Raw genomic sequence first — 27,578 nt, 5'->3', positions numbered from 1 at the left:
GGTGCTAGTTGCACTGGTTTCTATGCTGACTTAATAATTATCTATATTATTATTATTATTATTATCTGTATTAGCATCTGTACTGATTAGCCTTATATTGTGGCATTTCTATTCTGTATATACATTACTGTATATTGTGAGATGGTCCCTAAGCTCAGTAAGTATCAACACAGAGCAGGTGCAGTGAATCGGCCAAAAAGAAGATGAGGATCTACTGGGGCATCTTCAGAGGCACATATCTTTACTGCTAAATGGTTGTGGTTGACTTGGGCTGGTACAGAAGCCCAAAACATTATGTACAAAATTTCTAGCTACTTCTTTAGTTAAGCTTTAGTTCTCCTTGAAGAGCTGCATCCATTTGTGCTGCCACACACCCTTAAAGTGTTCAAACAAACATGACATCTGGTTTAGCAAAAAAGCATTATAAGTAGAAGCCAGAGACTCAAAATGAATGCCACTTGAAAAGAATAATGCAAAAAATACCTTGATCTACTCCAGACCTCCATTTTAATTAGCTGCAAGGGGTGGTCTGTCTAAGCAACAAAGTAAACTGATTTAATGTTTCCTTCAGATTTATTACACAGAAGTAAATGACAATCTCTTATGCTAGTTGTCTTGCAGTCTTTAATAATAGGCAATTTAAGAGTTAAGCCATCATTTTTACTTAGTTAAGTGGATTTTTTTTTCCAAGTATGATCTTTACAATTTAGTCACACTGTAAAATGTAATGGATCCCATATAGCTGTGTTTTTTTGGTAGTTTTGCACTAATAAGGTAATCAAACAATTATATTTACAAAATGAATACTTAAACATGTTTAATGTATATTGGTTCTTTAGAATTACAGAATCTTTTATAAAATGCAAAATAAAAATTGAGGCCGAGTTTTTGCTTCAATAAGGTACAGATTCAATGTTTTTTTGTGGCCATAGGTACATAAATGAGTAGATATAGATACTCTGGAAGGCCAGGCTGAATCTGCATAGAAGGTTTCTTGTGATAACCTTGTACAATTCAAGCTGCATTGCTGAATAGCCACTAGTGCAAGAATAGCTTGTATTTGATAAGCTTAAAATCTGAATTGTTGTCACTATTTGCTGATGCCTGAAATAATGGCTTTCTCCAAACAGTGGGAAAATTTATTTACACCGGTTTTAAATATGTATTTTTTTAGTAGGCCATCTTAGAAGTCCGTTACCAAAAGTATAGCAAGTAGATTTCTACAGCTGTATATTGTAGCTTTCTCTAAAGCTTGACCATACAGACAAAAGCGTTGGTGTTGTACTCATATAATGAGTTTTGCTTAGCCAGCAGGTTTTATGCTTATGCTGATTAATGCTTGAATTTATGACAGCGTAATTGGCACCCATATAAATATCCTCTTGACGGAAGGCTTCAGGGTAATTTAAAATGTCAAAATAAATCATTCACCATAATTACAAAAATATACTTTAAAACATAGTTAAACATTTATTAAGAACTTTGGCAATTCATGTTCTATATACCTGCAGTGCACCATGGCCACAATTGTGGGCCTGATTTAGTTACATGTACTGGTATGCATGCTATACATTAAAAAAGGTACACACAGTCAACCTTGAACCTTAAAAAAAAGAAACATGTATATTTGCCCAGTTGCCAAACTGTAAAGTCTGATTCCAGGTTTAGCAGAAGCTGTCCAGTTCTGTACAAAATGTCAGGGTTTAGAAAAAAACCAAAATGAAACTATTAAAGTTGTTTTCCTCCACACTGTAAGTGTCCCCTAAACTTTTGGGGATACTGCTTCACTGTCTGAGCTCTCTGACAATATATTTTCAGACCACTACATAGAGACTGTACATTTGGTGACAGCTTCACTTCTGGGCAGTAATGGGTTATTGGTATGAGTCATGATGAGGTGCCCCAGAAGTAATTGATCTACTCTATTATGGCCAGTGATTTTTTCTATTGGATACTATGTCAGTTCCAACCATGAGGAGAAGCTCTTCTTCTGGGCATATCTTTTACTTAAAAGTGCAGTCAAACATATTTTGTTCTATGTAAATGTATTGTCAGAGAGCTCATAGTGAAGCAGTATCTCCAAAAGTTTAGGGGACACTTACAGTGTGGAGGAACACTATATATATATGTGACATTTTGGTCCTCTCTGGAACCTTTCTCAAGGCAACCACTGTCCACACTTCATCAAGATTAAATACCCAAATTTGCCTATTTAAACTTGATGAAGTGTGTGGGGGGTGTGGTTGCTGGTCTTTTTGGATGTTGCATGTTACTTCACCATGCACTCATAAAGCAGGATGCGGCACTCACAGGGACTTGATGCAAAAACCAAAAAATCTTTATTAGACTCAACATTTCGATCCCCCACAGAGATCTTTGTCAGGAGAAATACAGCAAAACCTGACAAAGATGCTTTATGTTCTATATATCCTTTATGCTGGCATCCGGGCAATAACCTAGTCAAGGGTGTGCACCTTGGATTTGGGAATATAAATTATTTTCGGAGTTGACCGCAGCCATCTTCCTGGTATTCGGTAAGCTGAGATGGAGACCAGCAAAGCGGCGCATGAGCAGTTGAAACAATGTACCGGTTTGCGACAACTGCGCATGCCCCGAAATTGACGAAAATTGCCAAAGCGCTGGAAGATGGCTGTGGAGAACTCTGATGCTTTGACTCTGCACTGAGGGGTAAGTAAAAAGTTAGGGGGGGCAGAGGAGGAAGGGGGGTCTACGTGGGGTGGGGGGTAGGGTTTTTTTGGTAAAGGGTTTGTTTCTCCTTTAATATCTCACAAATATAATTCTCACTTTTTTTCTGAAGGCTCTAGACGGACAGAATATATATAATGCATGCTGCACTCTGCGCATTGAATATTCCAAGTTGACAAGCCTTAATGTCAAATACAACAATGACAAGAGCAGAGATTTCACACGTCTTGATCTACCTACTGGAGATGGACAGCCTTCTCTCGATACCACAATGGCTGCAGCATTTGGTAAGACAAAAACTGATATTGGGACATGTTCTGTGTAATTCCTGAAGGTGTTTTTGACAGCGCAATTACTCTGGTCAAAATGTTTGACATTCTAATATTCTGACCCGTGCCTAAGCCACTGCTACCTTACTGTAATATTTTTAAAAATAAATTTTATGCTATTTAGAAAGGTGTTTAGATCTCATTTGTTGGTAAAACATACTGGCATCAGTTATTCTGCAGAGACTTATAAAAAAAAAAAAAAAACTTTTTTTTATATATATATTTATATAAATTTAGATGTTTCAGTCTGGCAGCTCAGTAATTCAGGTGCAGACTCTAAACTGTTACAATTTTGCAACTTTGAGTTGATACATTTCTCAGCAGCATCTCTGGAGTATTAGCAACTATTGTATCAATTCTACCAGCTGCCTGTAATGAAACCCAGAGATTCTGCTCAGCAGGGACAAAGATAAGAAATGTATCAACTAAATGTATCCATTTAGAAAAGTTTACAGGATCGGTGACCCCCCCCCCCTCCAAAGAGCTGCTTCAGAAGGAGAGAAATGACACTTTACACTTCAATATTAGAAAAACTGTCACACATGGAAAATAGAAAGTCATTGGAAAAAGTCGTTATTTCTGGTGATCTATCTGAAACCAACTAGTTGTTTGAAGGTGAACAACCCCTTTAAGAGTCAGACAAAGTCACTCGCAAGACAAACACTAGAAGGGACTCAAGGCAGGCTTTGAGAATATTTGTAGTAACTGGCCAATTTAAAGCAAATTGCATGTGCAATTGTCTATTTTTTTATGAATCTGATACAGTTGTACTGGATGCAGCATGTAAGAGTGAAACTTAGCACAATTGCATTCAATGCAATGATGCATGAATTCTGGAGAAAACCGATGCATTGTGTGAAACAAACATGGCACTTGCGTCTGAAACTGCCCTATTAGTTTCTGTGGCAGGGTAAGTGAATGAACCCCAAGTGTCCAGTTGGTCTAGTCCAAGTTACCCTGCAATGCTAGAATTTATAATGCACCAGCTTAGTTTTCATATGGCTGGCTGGTACATGTTGTATGTAAGAGGTTTCTTCTGTTTTTTTCAGATCTCATTTAAGGAAATGTATAAGAACGTTTATTTAAAGAATCCATTACACCTTACAGCTTTATCTACATAAATTGAGACTGTCTTAAAGAGATTGTTCATCTTTGACATACCTTTTAGTATGATGTAGAGTAGAGAGTGATATTCTGATTGAAAAGTTGTTAAGAATGGGTCGTTCTATAGCATAATAAGTTACCTGAAAAGTGAACCACCCCTTTTAGTGGAAACTGTGTGTACCATTGAGAGCCACCTAAAATCAGTGAGGTTATTTTAGGAACGTTGATTCTGTTTCATTCCTATTTGTTATAGAAAATGATTACATTTAAAGTGATACTGACACTAAAAAGTTTCTTTTCAAAATATTAATCTACATTGAGGGGGTTATCTATCAAAGTCCAAATTTATCTCAATGTTTTCTGCTACAAACTCTGATCTAATCCACTTGGTATTTTTACGCTTATTTATTACAAAATCCCCGAAAATTTGCTAGCGGGAAAAAAGCAGGAATTTTCACCCGAAAACTCAGAAAATTCAGGGTATTGCATGAAACCCAGCGCACATCAAAAAATCATTGGGACTACCATTGACTTATATGCAACCCCGACAGGTCTGAAATGCTGGATTTTCAGATTCTAAGTTTTCCATCGTCGGGGTTTAGTAAGTTCCGAAAAATCCGTGATTCGTGTAAAGTCAGATTTTATAAAGAAAAAAATCACAAATTTTTCATGATTTTTGCATTCGGAGTTTAGTAAATAACCCCCTATAGGTCATGTTGATCGTTTTTCCGGAAAGTTCTGCTCTTTTTAAGTAATTGTTACTTGAAGTTCCTAAACCTGACTGTTTTGCCAACCTGACTGTCCTTTCCTAGCCTGTCAGTTAGAGTTTCTAATGCTAACCGACTCCTGCTGCACAGATATGGCAGCTCCCTCATAGAAAAACTTTGGGGTAAGAAAGGTAATGTAAAAGCATCACACAAATACTTCTATGGCAAAGTTATAAATATCTTTCAAAGACAATGTTAATATATAAAAAAAGATTTTCTGGTATCTCTTTAAGAAATTTATTTCCTCTTTCTTTTGTAAATTATAATCTCCGAACATTTGTTCATTATATCAAAAAAACCTTGTTCGACTTGTCTTTTGCGAGTCTTTTGTACTCAATGAGCAGTTTTTATGACATAACACCTTCTTATTGGAATGATCCTGAATTATATTTATGCAGCATTAAGATCCACTTTATACATAAAATGCACCATGCTGTGTTGCTAAGCAACAAGTTAATTCTGGTAAATGTAAGCACTGTGAACGGCAGCCAGAAGTAGTCCCCTGAGAAAATGGAAACAATGCAAAATTACTCAGAATACTTATTGAATAATTTCAGACAACATATTATATCGGCATTCTCTTGATTTGTACAGGCAAATAACTAATCTTTGTGTGAGAGAATAAATCCAGCTCATGTAGCTACTTTGTTGGGAAGGGTAGGATTTTATTCCACTCCATTCTCTGAAGTGATACCGATATTGTATGACTAATTATCAGATTGAGCTTTGATTAAATTTAGTCATTTCTTTGTTTGCATAGTAGAAATATTACAAGCCAAGCATCAATTGATAAGAAAAGAATCATTAAAAAAATTACATCAGAATGACCCAATCAACAAGATTACTACAAAAAACAAATAGGCAACCAAACTGAAATTATATGCACTCTATCATCATATTATTAGTCTGCTAGTTTGCAGATTACAGAATCCCTTTCACATAAAAATCCTGTATTTTGAAATACTGTTTACAATAGCAATTCTTCCACATAAATTTAATATTGCACCTTTTGTTAATTTGCTTTTTTCCTCCAGGTGCTCCAGGGATTATGTCCTCCCCATATGCAGGGTTTGCACCGGCTATTGGCTTTCCTCAGGCAGGTAAGCATTATCAAGACCTGAAGTGAAACTGCACAGTGGCAAGACTGGAGCAGTTTTCAATTTCTAATATGTAAAAATAGCAACACTGGTTTTTTTCTAACTATAGCATAACAATTGTCATGCTACTGCTATACAATTTATATAGTTATTATTATAACATTTGTTTATAAAGTTTGAACGTATTCCTCAGCACTGCACACAAGGGTACAAAATAAATAAGAAAAAAACGCATTTATAAGGCAGTGAGGGCCCAGCCCTGCCCAGAAGGCCAGTTCCCGAAGAGTTTCTTTCTTGAAGGACATAAAGAGCATGTTGCTGCTTTTCTGTAAAGAACCGTATTATTGATAAGGGACTGAAGGCAGCTCATTACTTTTGAAGTCCCAAGGTGAGAGTTTTGTCCTTTCACACACTGTCCTGCTGAGTTCTACAGTACTGTGGAATAAAGCAATCTGATTGGTAGGATGGCAAGCGTGTTCATTTGAAAACCCCTTGGCATTTGTTTTGTTACTTTTAGTCATACCCTGTGGAATGCTGAAATAAGATTGGTCAGAAAGAATTGATGGCCATTGTGGGTAGGGGTGCAAATTTTTCTGTACAAAAATAGTTGTTGACCTTATGCTGAATGAGAGGCATAAAAATAATATGGTACTCCGTGTCTAAACAAAATGAGATGGGGCCCAATGATCTAAAGGCCATTGCTTGAAGGGGCTCTATGTTTTTTGACCCCAAAGTACCTGTTGACCTCCTTGTGGATGAAAGTTTATTTACACTGAGTTATAGTGAATCTGAATTGCGATCACTTGTTTGCTTTGATATTTAATTGATTTTAAAGCTAGTTTAAATTGCAACGATATGGTATGGAAAAAGAATCAGTTGGCATGAATATGGGCTTTGACACGAATAAGCACAAGTGAAATAAATTACAGTATTTAAAAATAGAAATGCTTATACTGCTCCACCCATGCAAAATCTAAATCTTATAAAGAAGAAAATAATCAAACATTTCAGCATGGGTTTGGATTTCTAACTGGAGGTTGGCCGCACCCCCTTTGGCTTTTCTGTAGAAGAATATTTTTTATTGTTCTCTTTATTGTTCTCTTTTTTATTGTTCTAGAAGGAAGTGCCATTTTTTTTAGTTTGTAGTGTACTGCCATGCTGTTTTTCCTGATAGCATACATTTATGAAACACTTAACTTAATTCTTCCTTTTCTCCTCTATGAACTGCACCAAGTAAAAGATGTATCTTTGCTATAACCCCAGTCTGCATCTATAATTTTTTTTAATGCCAGATCAGCTCTTTTGTTTCCCATTTGAGAATTGCTGTCTTTAATGTGCTGTAGTTGCAGCTGTACATTCAGAGTACTTCCCTGAGAATCTTGGGAGTTTTCTTTTTGGTCTGTTTCCCTTGTTTTTTTTCTGTGATCTGCACCAAGTACAAAGAAACACTTTTTTTCTGCTGTTGTGCTTGTCATTGTTGACCAATTTCAGTTTGACAGATCAAAAAAGTCATGTCTGCTTATCTTACAGGAGAGCACTTTTACAATGAAAAATAACATGACGCATAGGTATAACTTTATTCTCTTAACAATGTTCAGAGCATTCAAGCTAGTTACTGGTTATTTGTTGGCTTAAGCTAGACATACAGTTGTGCTAACACATTAACAACAATTTAAAAAGTAAATAAAGTTCAAAAGCCTTATAATAGCTTTTATTTCCATACATGCTGATGCATTGGGAACACTGCACATTATATTACAAATCAAAATATGAAGAAATATTTATCAAATTTGTGTTATTCCTTCACAGGAAGTAAAGAATTGAATTTTAAGCTGTTCCCTTAAAATAGCAGTATCTGCATTCTTCTTTACAAACCCAAACATTCACTGTATAAACTGAAAAATGTTTCAAGATTTTGCTTTCTTTGAATCACTGAACTAATATTTAGTTGTATAAGCAGTGAGAACTGTTGCATATCTGTGTTGCATGGAGTCCACCAACTTCTGGCACCTGTTACATTCCACAATTCTTTTGCATTTCTTGGTTTTGCCTCAGAAACTGGGGATTGGGCTGGCCACTCCATAACGTCAATCTTATTGGTCTGGAGCCAATATGTTGCTCGTTTACTGGTGTGTTTGGGTCGTTGTTTTGTTGAAACACCCATTTCAAGGGCATTTCCTCTTTAGCATAAGGCAACATGACCTGTTCAATATTTTGATGTATTGAAACTGATCCATGATCCCTGGTATGCGCTTAATTGGCCCAACACCATATGGAAAACATCCCCATATCATGATGCTTGAGCCACCATGCTTTACAATCTTTACAGTGTACTGTGGCTTGAATTCACTGTTTGGGGGTCGTCTGACAAACTGTTTGCAACCCCTAGACTCAAAAAGAACAATCTAGTTTCATAAGTCCACAAAATGTTGTGCCATTTTTCTTTAAGACTTTCAATGTGTTCTTTGGCATATTGTAACCTCTTCAGCACATCTTTTTTTCAACAATGGGACTTCATGCCGATAGCTTGGCTTCACATAGGTGTCTTCTAACTGTAACCGTACTCACAGGCAACTTTAGACCACCTTCTTCATCTGTCAGGTTTCTGTTGCCATTTTAAAGTATTTGTGATCATTTTATCTGAGCAGTCTATCATTTTCACCCTATGTTTTTCCCCTCTCCAATCAAGATTTTAATCAAAGTACGCTGTTCTTCTGCACAGTGTCTGGAATGACCAGATTTTCAGAGAGTAATGCACTATAACCAGCATGCACAAAATTAGCTGCCTTCCTTCTTTAAATAAGGGCCGTAATGGACACCTGTTTTTTCACAGAATGAATGACCTCACTAATTGAACTCCACACTGCTATTATTTTGGAATATTTCACAGAATCAGAAGAATGCATGTCATGACTGTTGGGTCTGTTGGTTTTACTCTACTACACCTACTAGTAAATTATTTGCCATATAGAAATATAATTTCTACCAAAAATACCACCATGCTATTACACTCTTACATACTTTTAGAATTTAAATTCTGGATAGCTCACTGGGTGAAATATCTGAAGTTAAAGCTGGTGTATTCTAAAATGAAAGTTCACAGAATATTATAGTACATTTATGTTTGTAATCAATAAAAAAAGGTGATATTGTTATTAATAGATATTTTTTATACTGAAAAATAAAGTTTTCTCCACAGGACTTTCAATTCCAGGTGTACCAGGACTTGGACCTCTTGCTCTTACCACTTCTGCCATCACTGGGCGTATGGCCATCCCTGGCATGACTGTAATTCCAGGTCATTCTGTCTTGTTGGTTAGCAACTTAAACCCTGATGTAAGTCAATTTATAGCATGTAGAAATATACAGGAAGAACTTAATTTAAAGAGCTGTAGTAGAAGTCTTTTACAGTAATTTTTTTTTCTAAAGCGGAAGTGCCACCGTAACAATGATATGCTATATGTCAGGCATGTCCATATGTCAGGCATGTCCAAAGTGCGGCCCGGGGGCCAATTGCGGCCCGTTTTCAAATTTACACCGTCATGAAATTAATGATAATAAGGCCCCCCAGCACTGTGCGATCATGAATCCCATAGCAGTAATATTTGGGCACATTAGTGAAATGATCTGCCACTTGGTCTATACTGCTGCCTGTGTGCTGAAGGTGTTAGTAATAGACATGTACTGGCACATAGTGAAGCTGTTTTCGCATACTTCTTTAGGGCTGAAGGTGTCAATAGACATTCTAACAAGCCAGTACAGTAAACTAAAGAAGTATGGAGCATCACTACGTTCCAGTACGGGTCTATTGCTAACACCTTCAGCACACAGGCAGCAGTATAGACCAAGTGGCAGATCATTTCACTAATGTGCCCAAATATTACTGCTACGATTACTCAATTCCTGTATTTTAATGTTAATGGTTCAAAGAATGTCAGGCTGAATGGTCAGCCCCCACACATTTTCACCTCACCAAATCTCGCCCTCGTTGCAAAAAGTTTTGGCACCCCTGCTATATGTCATCACCATTTCTTTACAGTTCACTGCTGCTTTTTTGCTTAGCAAAAAGTCTGCACTGAGACTGGTGACAGGATTATTACAATGATGTGTTGAATATATTATAAAGTAGAGTTTATAGTAACAAATTCATCACGGGACCCTCTAAAACTACCTAAACACAATCACCTCTAGATACATACTATATTTACATAGTAACATAGTAAATTAGGTTGAAAAAAGACATAACTCCAACCTTTAAACTTTTTTTAACCTGCCTAACTGACAGTTGATCCAGAGGAAGGCAAAATACCCCCATCTGAAGCCTCTCCAGTTTGCTTCAGAGGGGGAAAAAAATCCTTCCTGACTCCAAAATGGCAATCGGACTAGTCCCTGGATCAACTTGTATTATGAGCTATCTTCCATAACCCTGTATTCCCTCACTTGCTAAAACGCCATACAACCCTTCTTAATCTATCTAATGTATCAGCCTGTACAACTGGTTCAGGGAGAGAATTCCACATCTTCACAGCACTCACTGTAAAAAACCCCTTCTGAATATTTAGGCAGAACCCCTTTTCTTCTAATCTGAAATCTAATCTTCTAAATCTATTATTATATTTATATAAGAAATTATTTTTTTCAGTTCAAGGATTTTTTTTATTTTTGGTAGTAGCTCCTGCAACACGTCTGTTGCATAACTGCATGTAGTGCATTACATATCTTAATATTTATTTCCACAAGATGGGTTCACCATGTTGAAAGCTGGCATCTCTGATATGGCCACCAGAGGGAGCTACAGCTACATCAAACATTTAATTAACATATGCTGGTTAAAACAACCCATAGAGATGATGAAATCAAAACAACTGTTGGTAGGAAACAGTATTAATCTTTTAATTCATGCTGGTGCATTGAACTAATTGGTGGTAAGGCCCTTCAGGACTTTTATTGTTACTATTAATTCATACAGGCTGGTGTTATTACTAATAATACATAGTTATAAATTGCCAACATGCATGTTCCACAGTGCTGTATAATTAAAGCGGACCTGCCACCCAGACATGAAAAGCTGTGTAATAAAAGTCATTCTCAAACTAAACATGTAATCCATTATAAACGCATTTTTAAATCTCGGCTGCCAATCAAATATTGTCTACCCTCCTCTATGCCTTAGGCCATTTAATTGTGTAACCACAACATGGAGATGGACATCAGGTCCCTCATTCTGGTGCAAGGCTTGCCTTAATAACAGTGTCCACAAAATGGCTCCTGCCTGATTGTGAATTCCCAGACCGAAGAAAATAAGATTAAAATAATTTATATAGTGTAAAAGTAAAGTTTATTTTGCTTGACTAACGTGATAAAATAGGATTTGGAATATTTTTTTCGGGTGACAGGTCCCCTTTAATATATACTTCCTTGCCCTACATGTACTTTCTGAATTTGGATCACATGCATTACATTCTGTTTAACACAAGTTTCTCTACGTGATCAATAATTGTGCAGGAAAGTTTTCGTGCATGTGCCAGTCATCTAGGACTGGAATCCCTCAGCTCTGCACTTTTTTTTATGGAAAATTGTATTGTATGTCTTTAAATGTTTAACAACGTTTTGAAAAACATGATTGTGCCTTGTAAGCATCAAATAAAATCCGTCTTGCTTATAACTATTTATTCATTTCATAGGCTATTTTACCTCATGGGCTGTTTATCTTGTTTGGTAAGTTCTTAAAATCTGTTCTTAATTAAACTCCCTTTATGTATTTCAATGTTGACATCTTGCCAGTAATTGTTTTTACATTGTGTTGTACACACTGTAAAAAAAATCTATATTAAAATTCCTTATTTTGTATGAAGGAGTGTATGGAGATGTCCAGCGTGTGAAAATATTATTCAACAAAAAAGAAATTGCATTGGTGCAGATGGCGGATGCAACCCAAGCACAACTTGGTAGGTACTTGTTCACTGTAGAAACTCTCTCAGTAGCTTACACTGGGAAACTCCTCTAGATCACTTGTAAACCAATAACTCTTGCAGATGCTCTGTCCCAAGAATATCTAAATATATTGTGAGAGAATAGAGAAAAAAATATGAAAAGAATAAGCTGTGTGAAATAGATACACAACATGTCTTACTAGAGAGAAAACAAGAATTTAGTGTGTTACTGTAACAAAATGTACGAATACAGTGCAGAAGAAATAGTATAAACTTCAAACAGAATTTTTCACAATGCGAATGTCTATAAGAGCTTTTTTAAATATGTAAAAAAACGCAAATTGCGAATATTTATGTGCACACTGCGCTTGAATTAGGCTACAACTTTGGTGGTGGTGGAGAAAATATTTACAAAGCAGTTTCACCTCGCACAGTGGGTGCACTCACACAAACACTCGTCTCATTTGCAAAACATTTACGAAAATGTATTCACATTGCGAATTCGCAAAAACCGGAGAGACGGGCAGAGCAGTGCAATATATTAGCATTCAGAAAATAACATGGGGAATACAACCATTTGCAAAAATATATGCGCTATGCGAACTTTTTAAATAACCCCAGTTTTTTTAAGGGAAACTGTCGTGGGAAAATGTTAATAGTGCTGTTCCAGCAGATTTCTGCACTTTTCCTATGATAGGTGCCCCTTAATTATGTCTGTTTTTTCTTTCATCTGTGGCTAGTTAAATTGCATCACAAAAAAGTATTTTGTGTGTGTTTTTAGCCATGAGTCATCTAAACGGACAAAGACTTCATGGAAGAGTTCTTCGCATTACCCTCTCAAAGCACCAGTCCGTTCAGCTTCCTCGGGAGGGACATGAGGACCAGGGTCTAACTAAGGATTACACGAACAGCCCACTTCACCGTTTTAAGAAGCCTGGCTCAAAGAATTTCCAAAATATCTTTCCCCCCTCTGCGACGCTGCATCTCTCCAACATTCCGTACGTTTACAGCAAACTCATTCCTTTCTATTTTATTGAGTTACTGAACAATAAATGTGGGCCCTTTAGGTTTTTTTGTAACAAAATATGTTAACCACTAATTATCATTTTAAAATGGCAAAAAAATGTTCTACAGATAGCAACTACAGTAAGGACAATGGCACAGACTGCAATTTCCACTATTTCAAGCACCAAATTTTAAAGTTATTGGAGCCAAAAAGCTCTTCCACTGTGCAGAAAAAGCTGAATTATTAGAAAAGGTATTGGCATTCTTAAAAAACAAAAGGTTGGCTTTCAGTTTATTTTTTTTGTGTTTTTATAATTTTTTTAGATTTTAATTCAGCAGATCTCCAATTGTAGCAGCTATCCATTAACCTAGAGGGAATGAATAGACAGATAAGCAATAAATGTGGCAATAGCATTACAATTGTTGCCTGGAAAAGCAATAATGTTTTAGCTGCAAGTCCCCCATCCCATTTGAAAGCTGGAAAGAGTCAGAATGCAAATAATTCAACAATTTAACAAAAATATGAAGACTCACAAAAAAGTTACTAAGATTTTGCTATTTAAAGTTTAACCACCCCTTTAAAAATACAAAAATTAGGAGGATTGGAGCTCTACCCAAGAACTATATCTTGCATAGTGCAAGCAAATACAATTCTAAGCACCTTTCCATTGCATTAAACATGTTAAGTGGTTTTATAGTTGTATGTACATGTGATTGCTATTAAAACATTATCTTTCTGGCTGTTTATAGTCTTTATAGTCTTAGTTCTGAAGCAATTCCAGCTAATTAAAATACTTGGAGGAGAGCTGACTCCTTTTAAATTGTTTTAAAAGTCCTAGAGAACAGAAATGCATACATAAATACAATTTTCTATTGTAAATACATTCCCAAATAACATTAAAACCACTGAACATTGTAAGCTGCTTACAATTACATGTTCTTTCATTATACAAAAAAACTGTTTTTTGGTGGCGATGCAGTGGCATGGCCCCCCTGAAAAGTTGGACTACAGGTTCACTGTAAAATCTAATTTTCCTTTTTTTTTTTTTTATTCAGACCCAGAGAGCAGAATGGGTTACATAATCAATCTTCTCTCTTCACTCATAGCACTGTTCTCTTAAATGTTTTGCCTTCTTGTTTTTCTTCTTTTTGCTCTTGTATATAAATGGCCATAGCATATACACATAAGTAAAATGGTTGGGTGAGAAGGAGGGTCCACTGACACCTGGGCCAACTGGGAGTTTTCCTGGTGGGGATCCCCCTCTTACTTACAAAATCAGACAGGCAAATAACTCCATTGTTACTGTGACCAACTATGCCTTTTGAAACTGATTTACTAGTGCATATACAGTCTAAAGATTCAGAACCCAAGCTAAAATGAGAGGTCTTAACTGACTCAAGAAGTTATCATGGGTAGTATTCAAATAACTTTAAATATTCCTGTGGCCAGTTATGCAGTTACATACAGCAGTCAAAGCATTTAAAAAAAAAACCTGTGTGCCATTGTCCTGAGTTCTTAAAGTAAGATTAAAAAAGAAATAAAGTATTTAGTTGCATGTAGGGTTAGGGTTAGTGGAAGAAACTTCAGAGAAGCAGAAAAACAGCAATCTCCTCGTACAAATCTGTTTCATATATTTTTTTCCTAAAGGCCTTTAGTCACTGATGAAGACCTTAAAATACTATTTGCTAGTACTGGATGCACAGTGAAGGGTTTCAAATTTTTCCAGTAAGTATATATATTTTTTTTTCTTTGTATCTTCTTTTTCTGTTATGACAAATTTTATTTTGCTAACTCTGTAGTCAAAATACATAACTTTAAGAAGTTGTATCATATCTTAGTGATTCTGACACACAAAAAACTACTTTTTAAAATATGAATGTACTTTAAAAGTTACCTATAGGTCATGTTGATTGTTTTTTTGCTGAGAGGTTTGTTTTTGTAAGCAATTGTTAGTTGAAGTTTCTAAACCTGCTGCACAAATATGGCAGCCCACTCATACAGGAAAATGGGACATCAGACAGGTAATGTAAAAACATTGTGCAAATAATTTATGGCAAAGTTATAAGTTGCTTTCAAAGGCAATATTATGATAGATGTAAAAAAGAGCTTAATTTCTGGTGTCAGTATCTCTTTAAGGGCAACTACACCTCTCTGTTTTCCTTGCCCCAGTAGTCCATTCCTCATTTTCATGATAAACCATTATTGATCAGATACATGAGCAGTAGCCCTTTAGCTTTGTTAACTACTGAAGCTAAAGAAGAGAGGTTGTAAATAAAATGTACAACGCCATACTCTTGTTCTCCTTTGTTGTTCCATTTTTCCTCCTATCATCTTTATCCCCTTCACCCACTTTCCTTTACTGTGATCTCTGCCACTTTTCTGCTTTAGTGTTTTTTCCCTTTGTATAGAACACTGTTTTCTTTCCTCATTTCTCATCTGTTCAACATTTTTTTTCTCCCTTTTAAACTTTCGTTCTCATTTCTGATCTCACTTTTCAATTTGCTCTTTTATTTCCTTTTCATTTATCTGTATATCCTCTTTTCCCTTCTTCTAACCCAGGGATCCCCAACCTTTTTCACCCGTGAGCCGCATTTAAATGTAAGAAGGGTGGGGGAGCAACATAAGCAAGAAAATAGTTCCCGAGGATGCGAACGAAGGGCTGTGATAGTGTGGTAGTCCCTATGTGGACTGGCAGCCTACAGGAGGCTCTATTTGGCAATACAACTGGTTTTTATGCAACCAAAAGTTTCCTCCAAGACTGGAATTCAAAAATAAGCATCTGCTTTGAAGAGAGCAACATCCAAGGGGTTGGGAAGCAACATGTTGCTCACGAGCTACTGGTTGGGGATCACTGTTCTACCCTATTATCTTCAGTTTGTTCTTTTCCTTATGCCTCTCTTATCTAATTTTTTAAATCTTTTCCTTCTTTTACACTTTTTTTTTTCACCGACACTGCCTTCTCCATTTCCATTCGCTCCTATCTTAAAGTGGACCTGTCACCATAAAAAAATATTTCAAAATTCTTTTCAATTGTGTTTGTCAAGCAAACTAAAAATTACTTACACAATATAATTTATTTAAAGGTAAACTATACCCACGGAAATGTAGGTCTCTATGCAAAAATACTGTATAAAACATCTCATATGTAAAACCCTGCTTCCTTTACAAAATCCATTTTCATAAAAATATACTTATTTAGAAGTATGTGCCATTGGGTAATTCTAAATAGAAGGCAGATCATACGATTCACGGTGCACACAGAAAAACCAAGGGCATACATACATGTTAGGCCACACAAGCCAATTAATGGACAAAGTTATGTCTTTTACACCACACTTCTTTCTGATACACTTAGGGGCAGATTTATCAAGGGTCAAAGTGAATTTGAGGGAATTTTCAAAGTAAAAAAATTCGATAGTAATATTTTGGATACTTCGACCATCGAATAGGATACTACGACTTCGACTTCGAATTCGATTCAAAGTAAAATAGTTTGAATATTCGAGCATTCGATAATCGAAGTACTGTCTCTTTAAAAAAAAACTTTGACTTAATACTTTGCCAAATTAAACCTGCTGAAGTGCTATGTTAGCCTATGGGGACCTTCTAGAGCATTTTTCTACGTTTTTGGAAGTCGAAGTAAAATCATTCAATCGGTCGATGAAATCCATTGAATCGTTCGATTCGAAGGATTTAATCGTTCGATCGAACGATTTTACTTCGACCGCAGTATACCCAAATTCGATAAAAAAAAACCTCGACTTCGATAGTCGAAGTATTCCAATTTGATGGTCGAATTTCGAAGTATTTTTAACTTCGAAATTCGACCCTTGATAAATCTGCCCCTTAGAGTCAGGTCATTTCTGGAGGAGAATAGTGGTGGCTTTAAGGTAAAAAATGTAAAAGGGCAGTATTTACTGATATCTATATTTCAGGTTAAAACTCTTTAAGAAAATCTTGTTTATGTGCTAGAATGGGGCCTGATAGACACGCCCATGCACTGTTTGCACAATTATAGACTGTGGGGGCAGAGGGGGAATGTGGATAGTGCTGTGACATCTAGAAAGTGCTGAGTGCTTATATTTTACAGTTTTATTTTGTCTGGGTGGCAGGTCCTATTTAAAGCACCCTGTTGTGTGTAAGGCTACTGACACACCAGGCAGATTCTCAGCCTGTGGATTAACAAGAATCCGCTCCCACACTCTTATCGGTGTTCTGATATACCCAGATGCAGGAACCCAGAGTGGATTTTGCATGTCTCGCTTTGTTAAACTCTTCCATGCCCCTGAATGGAAGAGTTCTAAAATCTGTAGCTCTATAATAAATTAATACAACAAACGGGTCAATACTAAATATATAGTGAATAAAGTACCCCCTCTTGTAAAATATAAGGATATTATAAGTTACCGAGGAGTTTCATGACCATATAAAAACAGGAGGCCAAAGGCCGAGTGTTTTTATACAGGTCATGGAACTCCAAGGTAACTTCAAATATCCTCATATTTTACAACTGGGGGTACTTTATTTATTATAATACACAAGTTTTAGTGAGTGATGTGACAGAAATGACATCAGAACTCACCGTTTATAACTGATGACATCAGAACTCACCGTTTATAAGGATATAATTTACAGGATATTCATGGCTTTTGTGTATTATAAACAAATACAAAGTACACTTTCATTAATAATTAAGAGCCAAGTGTCAGAGACCATACTCATTGCAATGAGCCTGCTAGAGAGTATTATGATTTCAAAGCATCATGTGTGCTCATTGTCACTCACTAGGATATGGAAAAACGGAGACACAATAGTACCATATAGCCAGACCAATCCAGTGCCCAATCTTTCCTTTGCATTCCTCTGAATTTGCCATTTATTACTCCTTTAATAAGTATTACTTGAAAGCATCAGTGCAGACATTTCTCAAGTAATTCAAGCCTGAACCACATTCAGTGCTATATTTCCAAGAGTGAATCACCTAGCAAAATTGAATTTTCATAAAATTACATATGTTGAAAAAAAACTGTATGATTTGTTTCTCTCACTAGTTGCTTAGATTTCTTTCTTTGGCTTTACTTCAGAAGTAAGGCCAAAATCAGTTCAGGGGTTCTCCTAAAAAATTGTTTGTGGCAGAATTTGCAAAAATTTTGTCCATCATGAACAACTAAAATTGTCACAAAGAGTTATCTAAAAATACAGATAGTAACATTTTTAGGCAATAGTTCTTCACACTTACTGTACATGAAGTAATTTTATTTGTCCATAATGGGAACTAGCAGGTTATATGTTTCGTGGGGGAGCCAGTTGCAGACTTACAGTCAGCATTCTCCCAAAATTTTGTTAAAATGAAAGGGATGTACAATTCTATTTTAAGGTTATTGGATTATTACAAACTTTACTTTTTTTAGGTACCTGACTTATTGATTAAGAACCTGTCGTAGATTATAAAGATGAGAAAGTTCCAGTGTGGAATAATATCAGCAGGCTGATATTTTGGAGACACTACCAGATCTCTTAACTTTCTAGGACCTCTCCTTATCTATTAATATAGGAAATGTTAGTTGAATTCAGTTTGCACTAATTGAAAGATAATGTTTGGAGCTACCATTTCATTTTGCCAGACTTATTCTACTATCCTTCTAGGTAACCCTACTGGCAACAATATTACCTCCTTATAAAACTTGTATGCTGTCCCTGATGCCTTCTTTGTATTAATCCTGCTGCTGCCCTTTTCTATTAACTCCTACTTCTGCTGGCCATACCATTTCCATATTAAACCCAGATGTTATCGCAATAAATTTATTAACATGTACAATAATAGTAGCAAAACCTGCTCCAGGTCTAGCACCAACTACTCGGTTGGTAGCTAATCTTTCTGGAAATATCTGCTTGGTTGTGTTGGGCTATTAGACCTGGAATACACTTTGTTCCTGTTATTATATTAACAATTAACTTGGTAAAATTACAAAGATACAGAAAATTCAGAGTTATACTAATGAAATACAAATATACCCTTTGTATAATTTGATAGTATCTACAATAGATGCACCCCAATGAGTGATTATACAGTAGAAAACATAATGGAATTTAGTGCAAAAATGATACAGTAAAAAAAAATCAATCGAGGTACACAATTGCCACCTCTGTTTTGGTGGAACAATTCTGGCTTGTGAAGGAGGCGAAGCTCACCCAAAAGTGAACATGGTTTAAGTTGAGTTTTGGGGATTATTATGAGGCCTAAAACATGGCCTGACTTTTTCAAATGGAAATTTTGGAAGGTATGTCAGAATGGGGAATAAAGGAGAATAAATAGCATTCTCATTTTTGTAACACATACAATGCCACATTTTATTGAAGGAGAAGTCACAATGAATGCAGGGTGCCAAAAGTTAGGCCTCCCCCACCAGTGACTGTATTCACTTCCCCCGGGGTGGTGCTCCTGTTAGCAGAAAACTGCACAGACCTGGGATTCAACAATATGGAGCAGTCCTCTTCTTCTGCTTATTCTTTCTTTGCTATCCTGGGATCAACAAATGCACAGTAGAGTGAGAAAGCTGCCTTTTTGTTAAAGTTCAGCTTTTCACTTCATATGCACACCCATCCAAAGAAAGAAGAAGCAGTTGGAGGATTGCTCTGTAGTTCTTGTTGAGAAAAACCCCAGGTGGTACAGTAATCTCCTGATAGGAGCAACGGCCCAGGTATCAGGTAAGTGAATACAATCGCTGGTGGATGCCTAGCTTTTTGCACTCTCTACTGACTCACTTTCCTTCTCTTTTTATGTTAGAACTTTTATACAGTAGGATTTATTTTTACTAGTTTTTATTTAAGTTGTATTTTTTATTATAAAAAATATCCGTATATCTATGTATGTAAAATTTATATAACATTTTCTTTTTCTCCTAAAGAAAAGATAGAAAGATGGCTCTCATTCAACTTGGATCTGTGGAAGAAGCCATCTTGGCTTTAATAGAACTACATAACCATGACCTGGGAGAGAACCACCACCTACGTGTCTCTTTCTCGAAATCGATGATCTGAATTTCATTTTGGCAACTTTGACCCTACATTTACACACTCACCTTTTTAGACTGGAACACTGTTTCAGCAAAAGCCCTAAGACAAAGGCTAAAGATGCTAGGCCAATGCTGCCTCTTATTACTGAACTTCTGTAACAAGGAGAAAACCGTACACATGTAAACACTGACTAAACAATGCAGAAACCTCAAGACATGAAATAATCTACTTGCTACCAGTGAAAACTGTAAATTCTATGAAAAATCACCAATCTCCAAAACACATTTTTTTTCTCATTTGCTTACTCTTAAATGACCTGTTCATTTTTTGTTCCACTATAGCTTTATGCAACATCTATATGACAATCACCCAGATGTTAAGTTTTGATAGTTGGATGGCAGTGAGATTGTCACAGCCTTCTTTCATCTTCTTTTTAAATTATTTCCAGATGCTTCTGGCCTCTGACTTCATCCGTATAAAATTATACAATGGTGTTTCTACCAAATCTGTCCCCATGAGAGCATTGTGAATGTATACCTGGATAATTTGATTTAATCCGATTTTATTAAATATATTGCCTTCTAGGGGTTTTATCATAATGCTCACTACACTAATGAATGTAGTTTGGCGAAAATGTATCTTAATACTTTTTTGATAATATTTGGTCTGTGAACCAATCTTCAAATGAAATGGTGCTTGCAGAAATACAATTATATAAAAAAATATTTTTTATGCCGGTTCTGGCATATATTTTTTTTTCTGTGTAAATCAACAGATTTTTTTTTTCATTTTAAGATTGCTCTCATATCATGAGCACATCTTTGTCTAAGGATAATTTATTATGTTGAAACTAAGATAACTGATAAATCTGAAATGTAAAGGCAGCGTTGCCTACGTGTATAATTTGAAAGCAGTACAAACCTTAATATTTTGTTGTGTAACACTGGTTTTGGAACAAAATGAGTAGGCCACTTTGTGAAGAAAATCATGATTTTTATTTTCAGTTTTTTTAAGAAGTTTACAGTCTTGAGGAAACTATTCAGGTCTATCATTTGATTTGATGGATTTTTAAAAATTATTTTTGGTAACGTTAAAAAAAAAAAAAAAGACATAAACCTCAAGGTTTTTTGTACCACTATAGTAACACAATACTTTAAATAATATTTACTGTGTACTTAATTTACTTATGTGCCTTATAATGTGCTTATAATGAATAATAGGTTAGATTATTTTCTTAAGTATCTCTAAAAACTGTATTGTGGGCTTGGTGAGAGAGATTATTTCTATTCTTTGTTTCCTTGTACTAAATGTTGTGTGTTCAGTTTATTTTCTTGTTTAAAGTCTGAAATGCTTATTTGCTTTTCTAGCAGATGACATGTGCCTGCAAATGGACTATAACCCTGCACATAGTCTGCTGGATTTTTGTTTTTCCAGGTCCAGTTTAATAACCACCAAGTAAAAAACTGTGTGAAAACAGAAGCTTGTGTAGGCTTTAAATGAATGTTAAGTTTTCCTGCACAAGCCTCATGACATAATAGAATTTGACTGATAACATTTTTGACTGTATGATAGAAACCCGTGCATTTGTGATTTTCATTGTCTGAGGCTGATCTATGTGCATACCAGCTTTATACAAATGGCACACATTACATAGTTTTGTTGTAGTATCAAATTAATCTAATATAACTAAAACGTACAGGCGGACCCCAACAGTTATCTGTATGGCTCTATTAGAATATCTCAGGATACCTTGAATATGCTTTCTCCTTCTTTGCTTACTTACACAGTACAAAATGCAAAATTACAAAACATATCTTCACGAATGTCTGTAAATCAGCACTGAGTATCAGCATCTGCTGCTGTTTGCAAGAATATGTAGAGGTGTTTAAGGTTATGAGATTAGTTTTTAGCTGGTCTAAGTACAAACGGTGGAATTAATCAAGTTCCCAATATAAGGACTTATTTTCACAGCACTGAATATGGTTTGTCAAATAAAGTGTTTAACTTTTCCACTCCAAATTATTATAGAAGGCAAAAAGTTCACAAGCCCTAATTTCTTTAGTATTTTTTTTCTTATTTATGGACCAACGATGAGAATTTTACGTAACTTTAAAAAGAAAAAATTGAACAAGCTAAATTTCTATGTGAACAAAAACCAAAATGTTGCATGTTAAGGGTTGATAAATACATAAGCATTATTATGAAAGTGTTATACAATAAAAGTGGGTGGGATAATTATAGCTCAGTGTGTATTTTATCTGACCCTGTAATAAAACTTTACTTTGTGTAGTGTTGTATGTTAATACTATTTAGATCTCAGGTAACATTACAAAAATGCAGAAAAGGTTTTCCGCCACATCTGAAAACACCCCCTTGAAATGTAAATAGTGTAATTTTTATTTTGTAGCTGGTTCTTTTTATGTGACCAACTATAATTAGACATGGGGGAAACTTGATCAATTCCACCCATGTATTTTCCTGTTTGTTATGGAAAAGTTAACTGAATATTTACTTTGCCCTTTTTACTTTAATTCTAAACATATTTTATTGATTTCCCATTGGATTTTTTCTTTTACCCTTGTGCTTGATATTCATTTGCAATAAGATAGAGAGGTGCTGGAAGATGAGTATTTTCCATTCATGGGCATGTGCAATTGTCCTCTGTTGCTGGTTGATTGAAAAATCAGTTCCGCAAAAGTATCTTCCAGTGTCAGCAGTCAGGAGCCCCCTTTTTTCCTTTTTTTTTTTTCTTGCTGGAGGCCTACAGGACAGATGTGATTCATCCAAGCAATTTTATGGGCAGGCTGTGCAAGGGCTTCACAGACTTCTTTGTATGACATAATGCTTTGCATATATCTTTTTATTTATATATATATATATATATATATATATATATCATTTTTATTATATATTTTTTTTAAATTCAGCCCTCTGTATTTAAAAAATATGGACTGTGCTGCCTTATTGGACTGTTGTCTAGATTGTTGAGTTAAAGTATTTCTCCGATTATCATTTAAACCTGGACAGTTGATTGATGCTGATTGTTTTTTCAGAATGTATTGTATTGAAGGGCTTTCTACTAAATGTTTAAGTCTTCCTGAGTCCAACAGCGGTTCATACAAGCTATAAGCTGTTTGTGGGGAAAAGATAATCAGCATTAATTTACTGTATGATGTGTTGGTAGATGGTACTGTCACAAAAGAATATATTTAACTATATGTGTGAAGTTAAAGAGTGTCACTATAATTCAAAATCATTGACATTTAGAATGCGTTTTCTCCCACATTACATTGTTTGTTTAATCCAGCCCTATTGCTATTTCTTACTGTTTCAGAATGCATCAGAAGCCTATTTTGCTTTTTCATTGCTTCTGTGTATTTACAAACCACGCATTTAAAAAAAACTACACACAAAATGTGCATTTTGTTGCAGCTGATAACCTCTAAGGTATTAAGACATTTTATCTAGTTAACGTGAGCGAATTAAGTGCACCTTACTAAGGTGCCCGGGATTCTGAGTGTATATTTCCGTAAACCCTCCACTACTCAACCTAGAAGCAGCATGGCATGGCAACCCACACTATGCATTGCATGACCTGTAGAAAATGACCATTTCTGTCCAAATACACAGGCAAACATATTCTGGTCTTATAACAAATTCCATATTATCAGTGTTAAGGCCAGACGTTTGAGATATCACTTGAGATGCAAAATGTATAACTTCTCAACTAGTTCTCTTTAAATTAAGTCTTATTTAAGGTGTATTTAAATATGTATGTTTGTTGTTTATTGTAGTGCGAGTTAGTTATAATCTTCATTAAAAGCGATAGTGAATTATCTGTTGCTTCTGATTGGCATATGTATTGTTCTTCATGACTACAGAATTGCTGTTCTGTTTTATTTTAAGCAACTTTTTCCTGTTTAACTTCCAGTGTGATTGTATTTTCTTAATAGAATTCTCTTTCTCTATTCTGACTAGACCATAATTTGCATGTATTAGAGTTGGATTCAGAAAGGGGCTAACATGTTAAATAACTATTTGCTATAAAAAGTGGTAGTTTAAGGATGGCAGTATGCACAACTTGTTTCTGAATCCTGAATGCATCTCTAAATAGTTAAAATTCCAAAATGCATCTCAGTTTTTCCTAGAGCAGCTCACAAATGTATTGCTTTATATGGATATTTATAATGATTTAAAAGTAATGCAACCCAGGAATTCTCAAGTACTCTTACATAGAAAATCATATGACTGACTTCAATTATTTTTCTTGACCATTTGCACTTCTATGAACACCTCAGTGTCCTGGTATCCGTTCTGATTTTTTGGTCTGTCCAATATACCATTCTCTCTAATTGTTATTTTCAGTGGAGCATTCAAAGAGTCACTTCCCTAATTTTGTCAATTTACATGCTCCAAAATAATGGTGTCATGTTTTTCATTAACACAGTGTGCCCAGTTTTATGAGACCTTGTTGGAGGGAGTTTTAAATTATTGTTTTCCCGATAAATGTAGCATGCAACATAAAATGCTAATAATTTGTCAATAGAGCAGCGAATTAACCATCAATCTGCTTCCTTCTGCCCCATCATCAATAGAGACAAGCTAAATTGAAGTAATACCATATTTTGGTTGCCGCAAATGCATTTCAGAATATATAAATATGATCTAGAAGAATTTCTTTTTTTGTTTTTTTAGGAAGGGACACCAGTACACCTTACCTAACATTATTCCTGTCAACCCCTGGGGATGATATATTTTATTTAGGCCAGTGGTGTACCAGGCTGTTTAGCAGGCTAAAGCAAATTGATCCTCTCACATTCCTCCTCACTATAAGTGCACTGACAGCATGATGTTGGCCTGTGTGTATTAAGTGGATTTCAGTGCAGAAGCGTAAAAGTGTGCAAAATTGTCTGTATCTGTAACAGCTCAAAATTTTCAAAGAGATGTATACAGATTTGAACTAAAAAGCTCATATTTCATATTTCACTCCTTATTGTACTGAAATAGAAGTTTTAGTTTGCTATAAAGGAGATAAATAAGTCATATGATTAAGCATACAAACCTAAAAGCAAAAAAAGTGTCAGTATATTTTCTAACAATAAATTGAATCCGTTTCCCCCCAAAATCACATTACCTTTCATTATATTGTACATTATTTTCTGGCACAAGTAACCCCTTTTTATTCTGTCCCTTTAAAGCAGACATGTTTGTTGTTTTGTTAATATCCAGCTGTACATAATTTACTTAAAATCATAAAACAGATGGCTGATGCCTTTTCCTTGAAGAACAGATTGTTAAAATAACATTTTTCTTTTGGGTCATTTGTCGCTTGTCTAAATGTGTCCGTGAACAGTGGCATAACTAGATATTAATGGGCCCCACAGCAAATTATTTTTGGGGCCCCCAAATTGTCTAGAGGTTGACTTGTTTTGCCAATATTGATTGAAATTGTATATTAATTAGAGCCTCATGGGGCCCCCCGGGAATGATCAACTAGTAAGCAGAACTGAGACAGAATTTAGTTATGGTTTTATTTTTGTCCTTGTGCATATAAAGGTTTCCTTAGACAATTAACTGAAGAGCTAAGGTAGGAAGGCATACCATGAGCTAATGATGCAGCAGATCTCAACCTGTAGAGTAACATCTGTCACTGCCGTTGACTTGAATGACAACATATGTGTGTGCTGGTAGATTTCAGCTTGAAGTCCCTCTCTAATAACAGAGATAGGTGGTTGACATTCAAGTCAAGGCACAGCACTGGCAGTGACCATTGTTTCTCCAATAGTATGTCTGATATGCCATTAGCCTTATTGAGCACACATCATTATAACTATATTTGTGAGCAGTATCTTCTCAGTTTTCTTTGCAGATATCGCCTTGATCCATAAGTGACAAATAAACATCAACTGTAGGGGGCCATGGATGCTGTTTCCATTGTTGACTATACAGAGTCGAGCCTTAACTCTGCCACGAAAACCAATATTGCAAATCATTCTTTTCGTGTAATGATTGTTATTTCTGCCCATGCCTTGCTGTCAGCCTTTTGTATGAGAGAAGAAAATCCTACTCGCATACTGTGACAGGCTTGTTTTTCAGGGCTTTATTAATAGTAGCAGGGTGGAATGAGGACCAACTTTTATGTGCCTTCAATTTTATATTTTTTTTGGTGAAATCAGTTTGATTTTTCAGAATGGGTGGTGTGCTGATTTTACTGGAAATAAACACTGTTGGGATGCCTTTATACAATCTTGAGGCCTGCAACACTTTCCTTTAACTCATGATTGATGTTAACAGAAACATAACTGATCTCTCACAGTACAACCTGTACCCTAGGCCCACCTTCTTTACAGGTTATAGCCATGTTCTAAAGCTGTGAAACACAATAAAACAATCTCCAGCTGTAAAGAAAAATGGTCTCCTCCAAAGCATCAGTAGCATTAGATACTATTTCTCTTGGGGTTGTGCAATTAAATGCAATGGTCTACCTCACTACAGACCTGTCACTTTGCTTGCGGCAAGGCTTCCTCTAGTGTGCTGCTTGTCAATGTGTGCTCAGCTCTGACAGAGAAGAACGTTCCTATCTAAATAAAGTGTGTGTCAGAGCTAAGTACTATACACAGGCAGCACCACAGATATGTGGTCCAAAACAATGCTCTGAGAAAGTGTCAGGACTGCGGTGGGCTAATTAAATACATATAGATAAATAGATGTGTTGGTATCACTAAAGAATGGCCCACCAATATTCTTCAGGGCAGAACATCTGTGTTGATATTTGATTTGATTTTTTTTCCCAATTTTTATTTGTGTAAGTTTTGTTCTTGAGCCCACAGTAACACAAAACGTTTGACCAAGTGCATTCTCGAACTGTATCTAGAATGTCACCTCATTGCTCTGACCAAAGATGTCTGTCCTGTTATTATGAAGACACTGATAATAGTGGCCTTTACAGCTTCTGTTCTTTTCCAACTTCACCTGACCATATAAAGAACCAATTTAATTGTGAACAAAATAGTTTCTCTTATATAAGCAGACAGATTGAGGGGCAGTCTGTCAGTACTGTATTTCCAGATATGACTGGCTGGCTTACTTAGCATTCTCCTTATTTGAGGTTTCATTACCAAGAATGTTCATCTGACTTTCAAAGAAAATGCTGTAAATATTTGTAACTTTTTTTTTTTTTTTAAATAAAACAGGCAGAAAAAAAGATGGTTTTGGGAACAATTTAAAGTAAAAGTGCTTTTATAAGAATAAAACATCACGTATTGTATATTTTGATAAGCAACCGTACCAGCTTTTGTTTGTGACAATGGGGTGGGTGGGCGAAAAGATTCCATGTATGTTACGATGACTTGTGTTATAAAATGAAAAGCGAAGACAAATATTAAAAACATATTTTCTAACTGCGTAATGCATGGTTGATTCAGATTTATGTATACATTTTTTTGTGTATTTACTGAATACTACTTAAGAACGTAAACTTACTCTTTTCCTAACAACTCTAGTTGTTTGTAGCATGCCTTTTAATAAATGTCATTACATCTATACTCTCTTAAATTTTCCTGCGTTCTTGTCTTCTACTTTGGGTTTACCTTTGTCTTTAATTGTAAAACTACTGATGT

The 27,578-nt window shown here is 35.6% G+C and overlaps 1 protein-coding gene across 5 annotated transcripts in view; it reads left to right on the top strand.

The window, feature by feature from the left end:
• ptbp3.S (polypyrimidine tract binding protein 3 S homeolog) overlaps window positions 1–27,367 on the top strand; it is a 95,944-nt gene extending 68,577 nt beyond the window's left edge. For all 5 annotated transcript variants that reach the window (XM_041579981.1, XM_018239964.2, XM_018239967.2 and 2 more), the window contains 8 exons: window positions 2,819–2,993; window positions 5,941–6,006; window positions 9,203–9,339; window positions 11,688–11,721; window positions 11,859–11,951; window positions 12,718–12,934; window positions 14,590–14,667; window positions 19,851–27,367. In XM_041579981.1, coding sequence (XP_041435915.1) covers window positions 2,819–2,993; window positions 5,941–6,006; window positions 9,203–9,339; window positions 11,688–11,721; window positions 11,859–11,951; window positions 12,718–12,934; window positions 14,590–14,667; window positions 19,851–19,983 — 933 coding nt within the window. In that variant the 3' untranslated portion in view covers window positions 19,984–27,367. The remainder of the gene's footprint in view (window positions 1–2,818; window positions 2,994–5,940; window positions 6,007–9,202; window positions 9,340–11,687; window positions 11,722–11,858; window positions 11,952–12,717; window positions 12,935–14,589; window positions 14,668–19,850) is intronic.
• The last annotated feature ends 211 nt before the right edge of the window (window positions 27,368–27,578 follow it).

Source organism: Xenopus laevis, chromosome 1S (assembly GCF_017654675.1).
Source record: "Xenopus laevis strain J_2021 chromosome 1S, Xenopus_laevis_v10.1, whole genome shotgun sequence".
NCBI classification, from domain to species: Eukaryota; Metazoa; Chordata; class Amphibia; order Anura; family Pipidae; genus Xenopus; species Xenopus laevis.
Note: the sequence above shows the minus strand (reverse complement) of the source record. Positions and strands in the feature narration are given on the sequence as shown.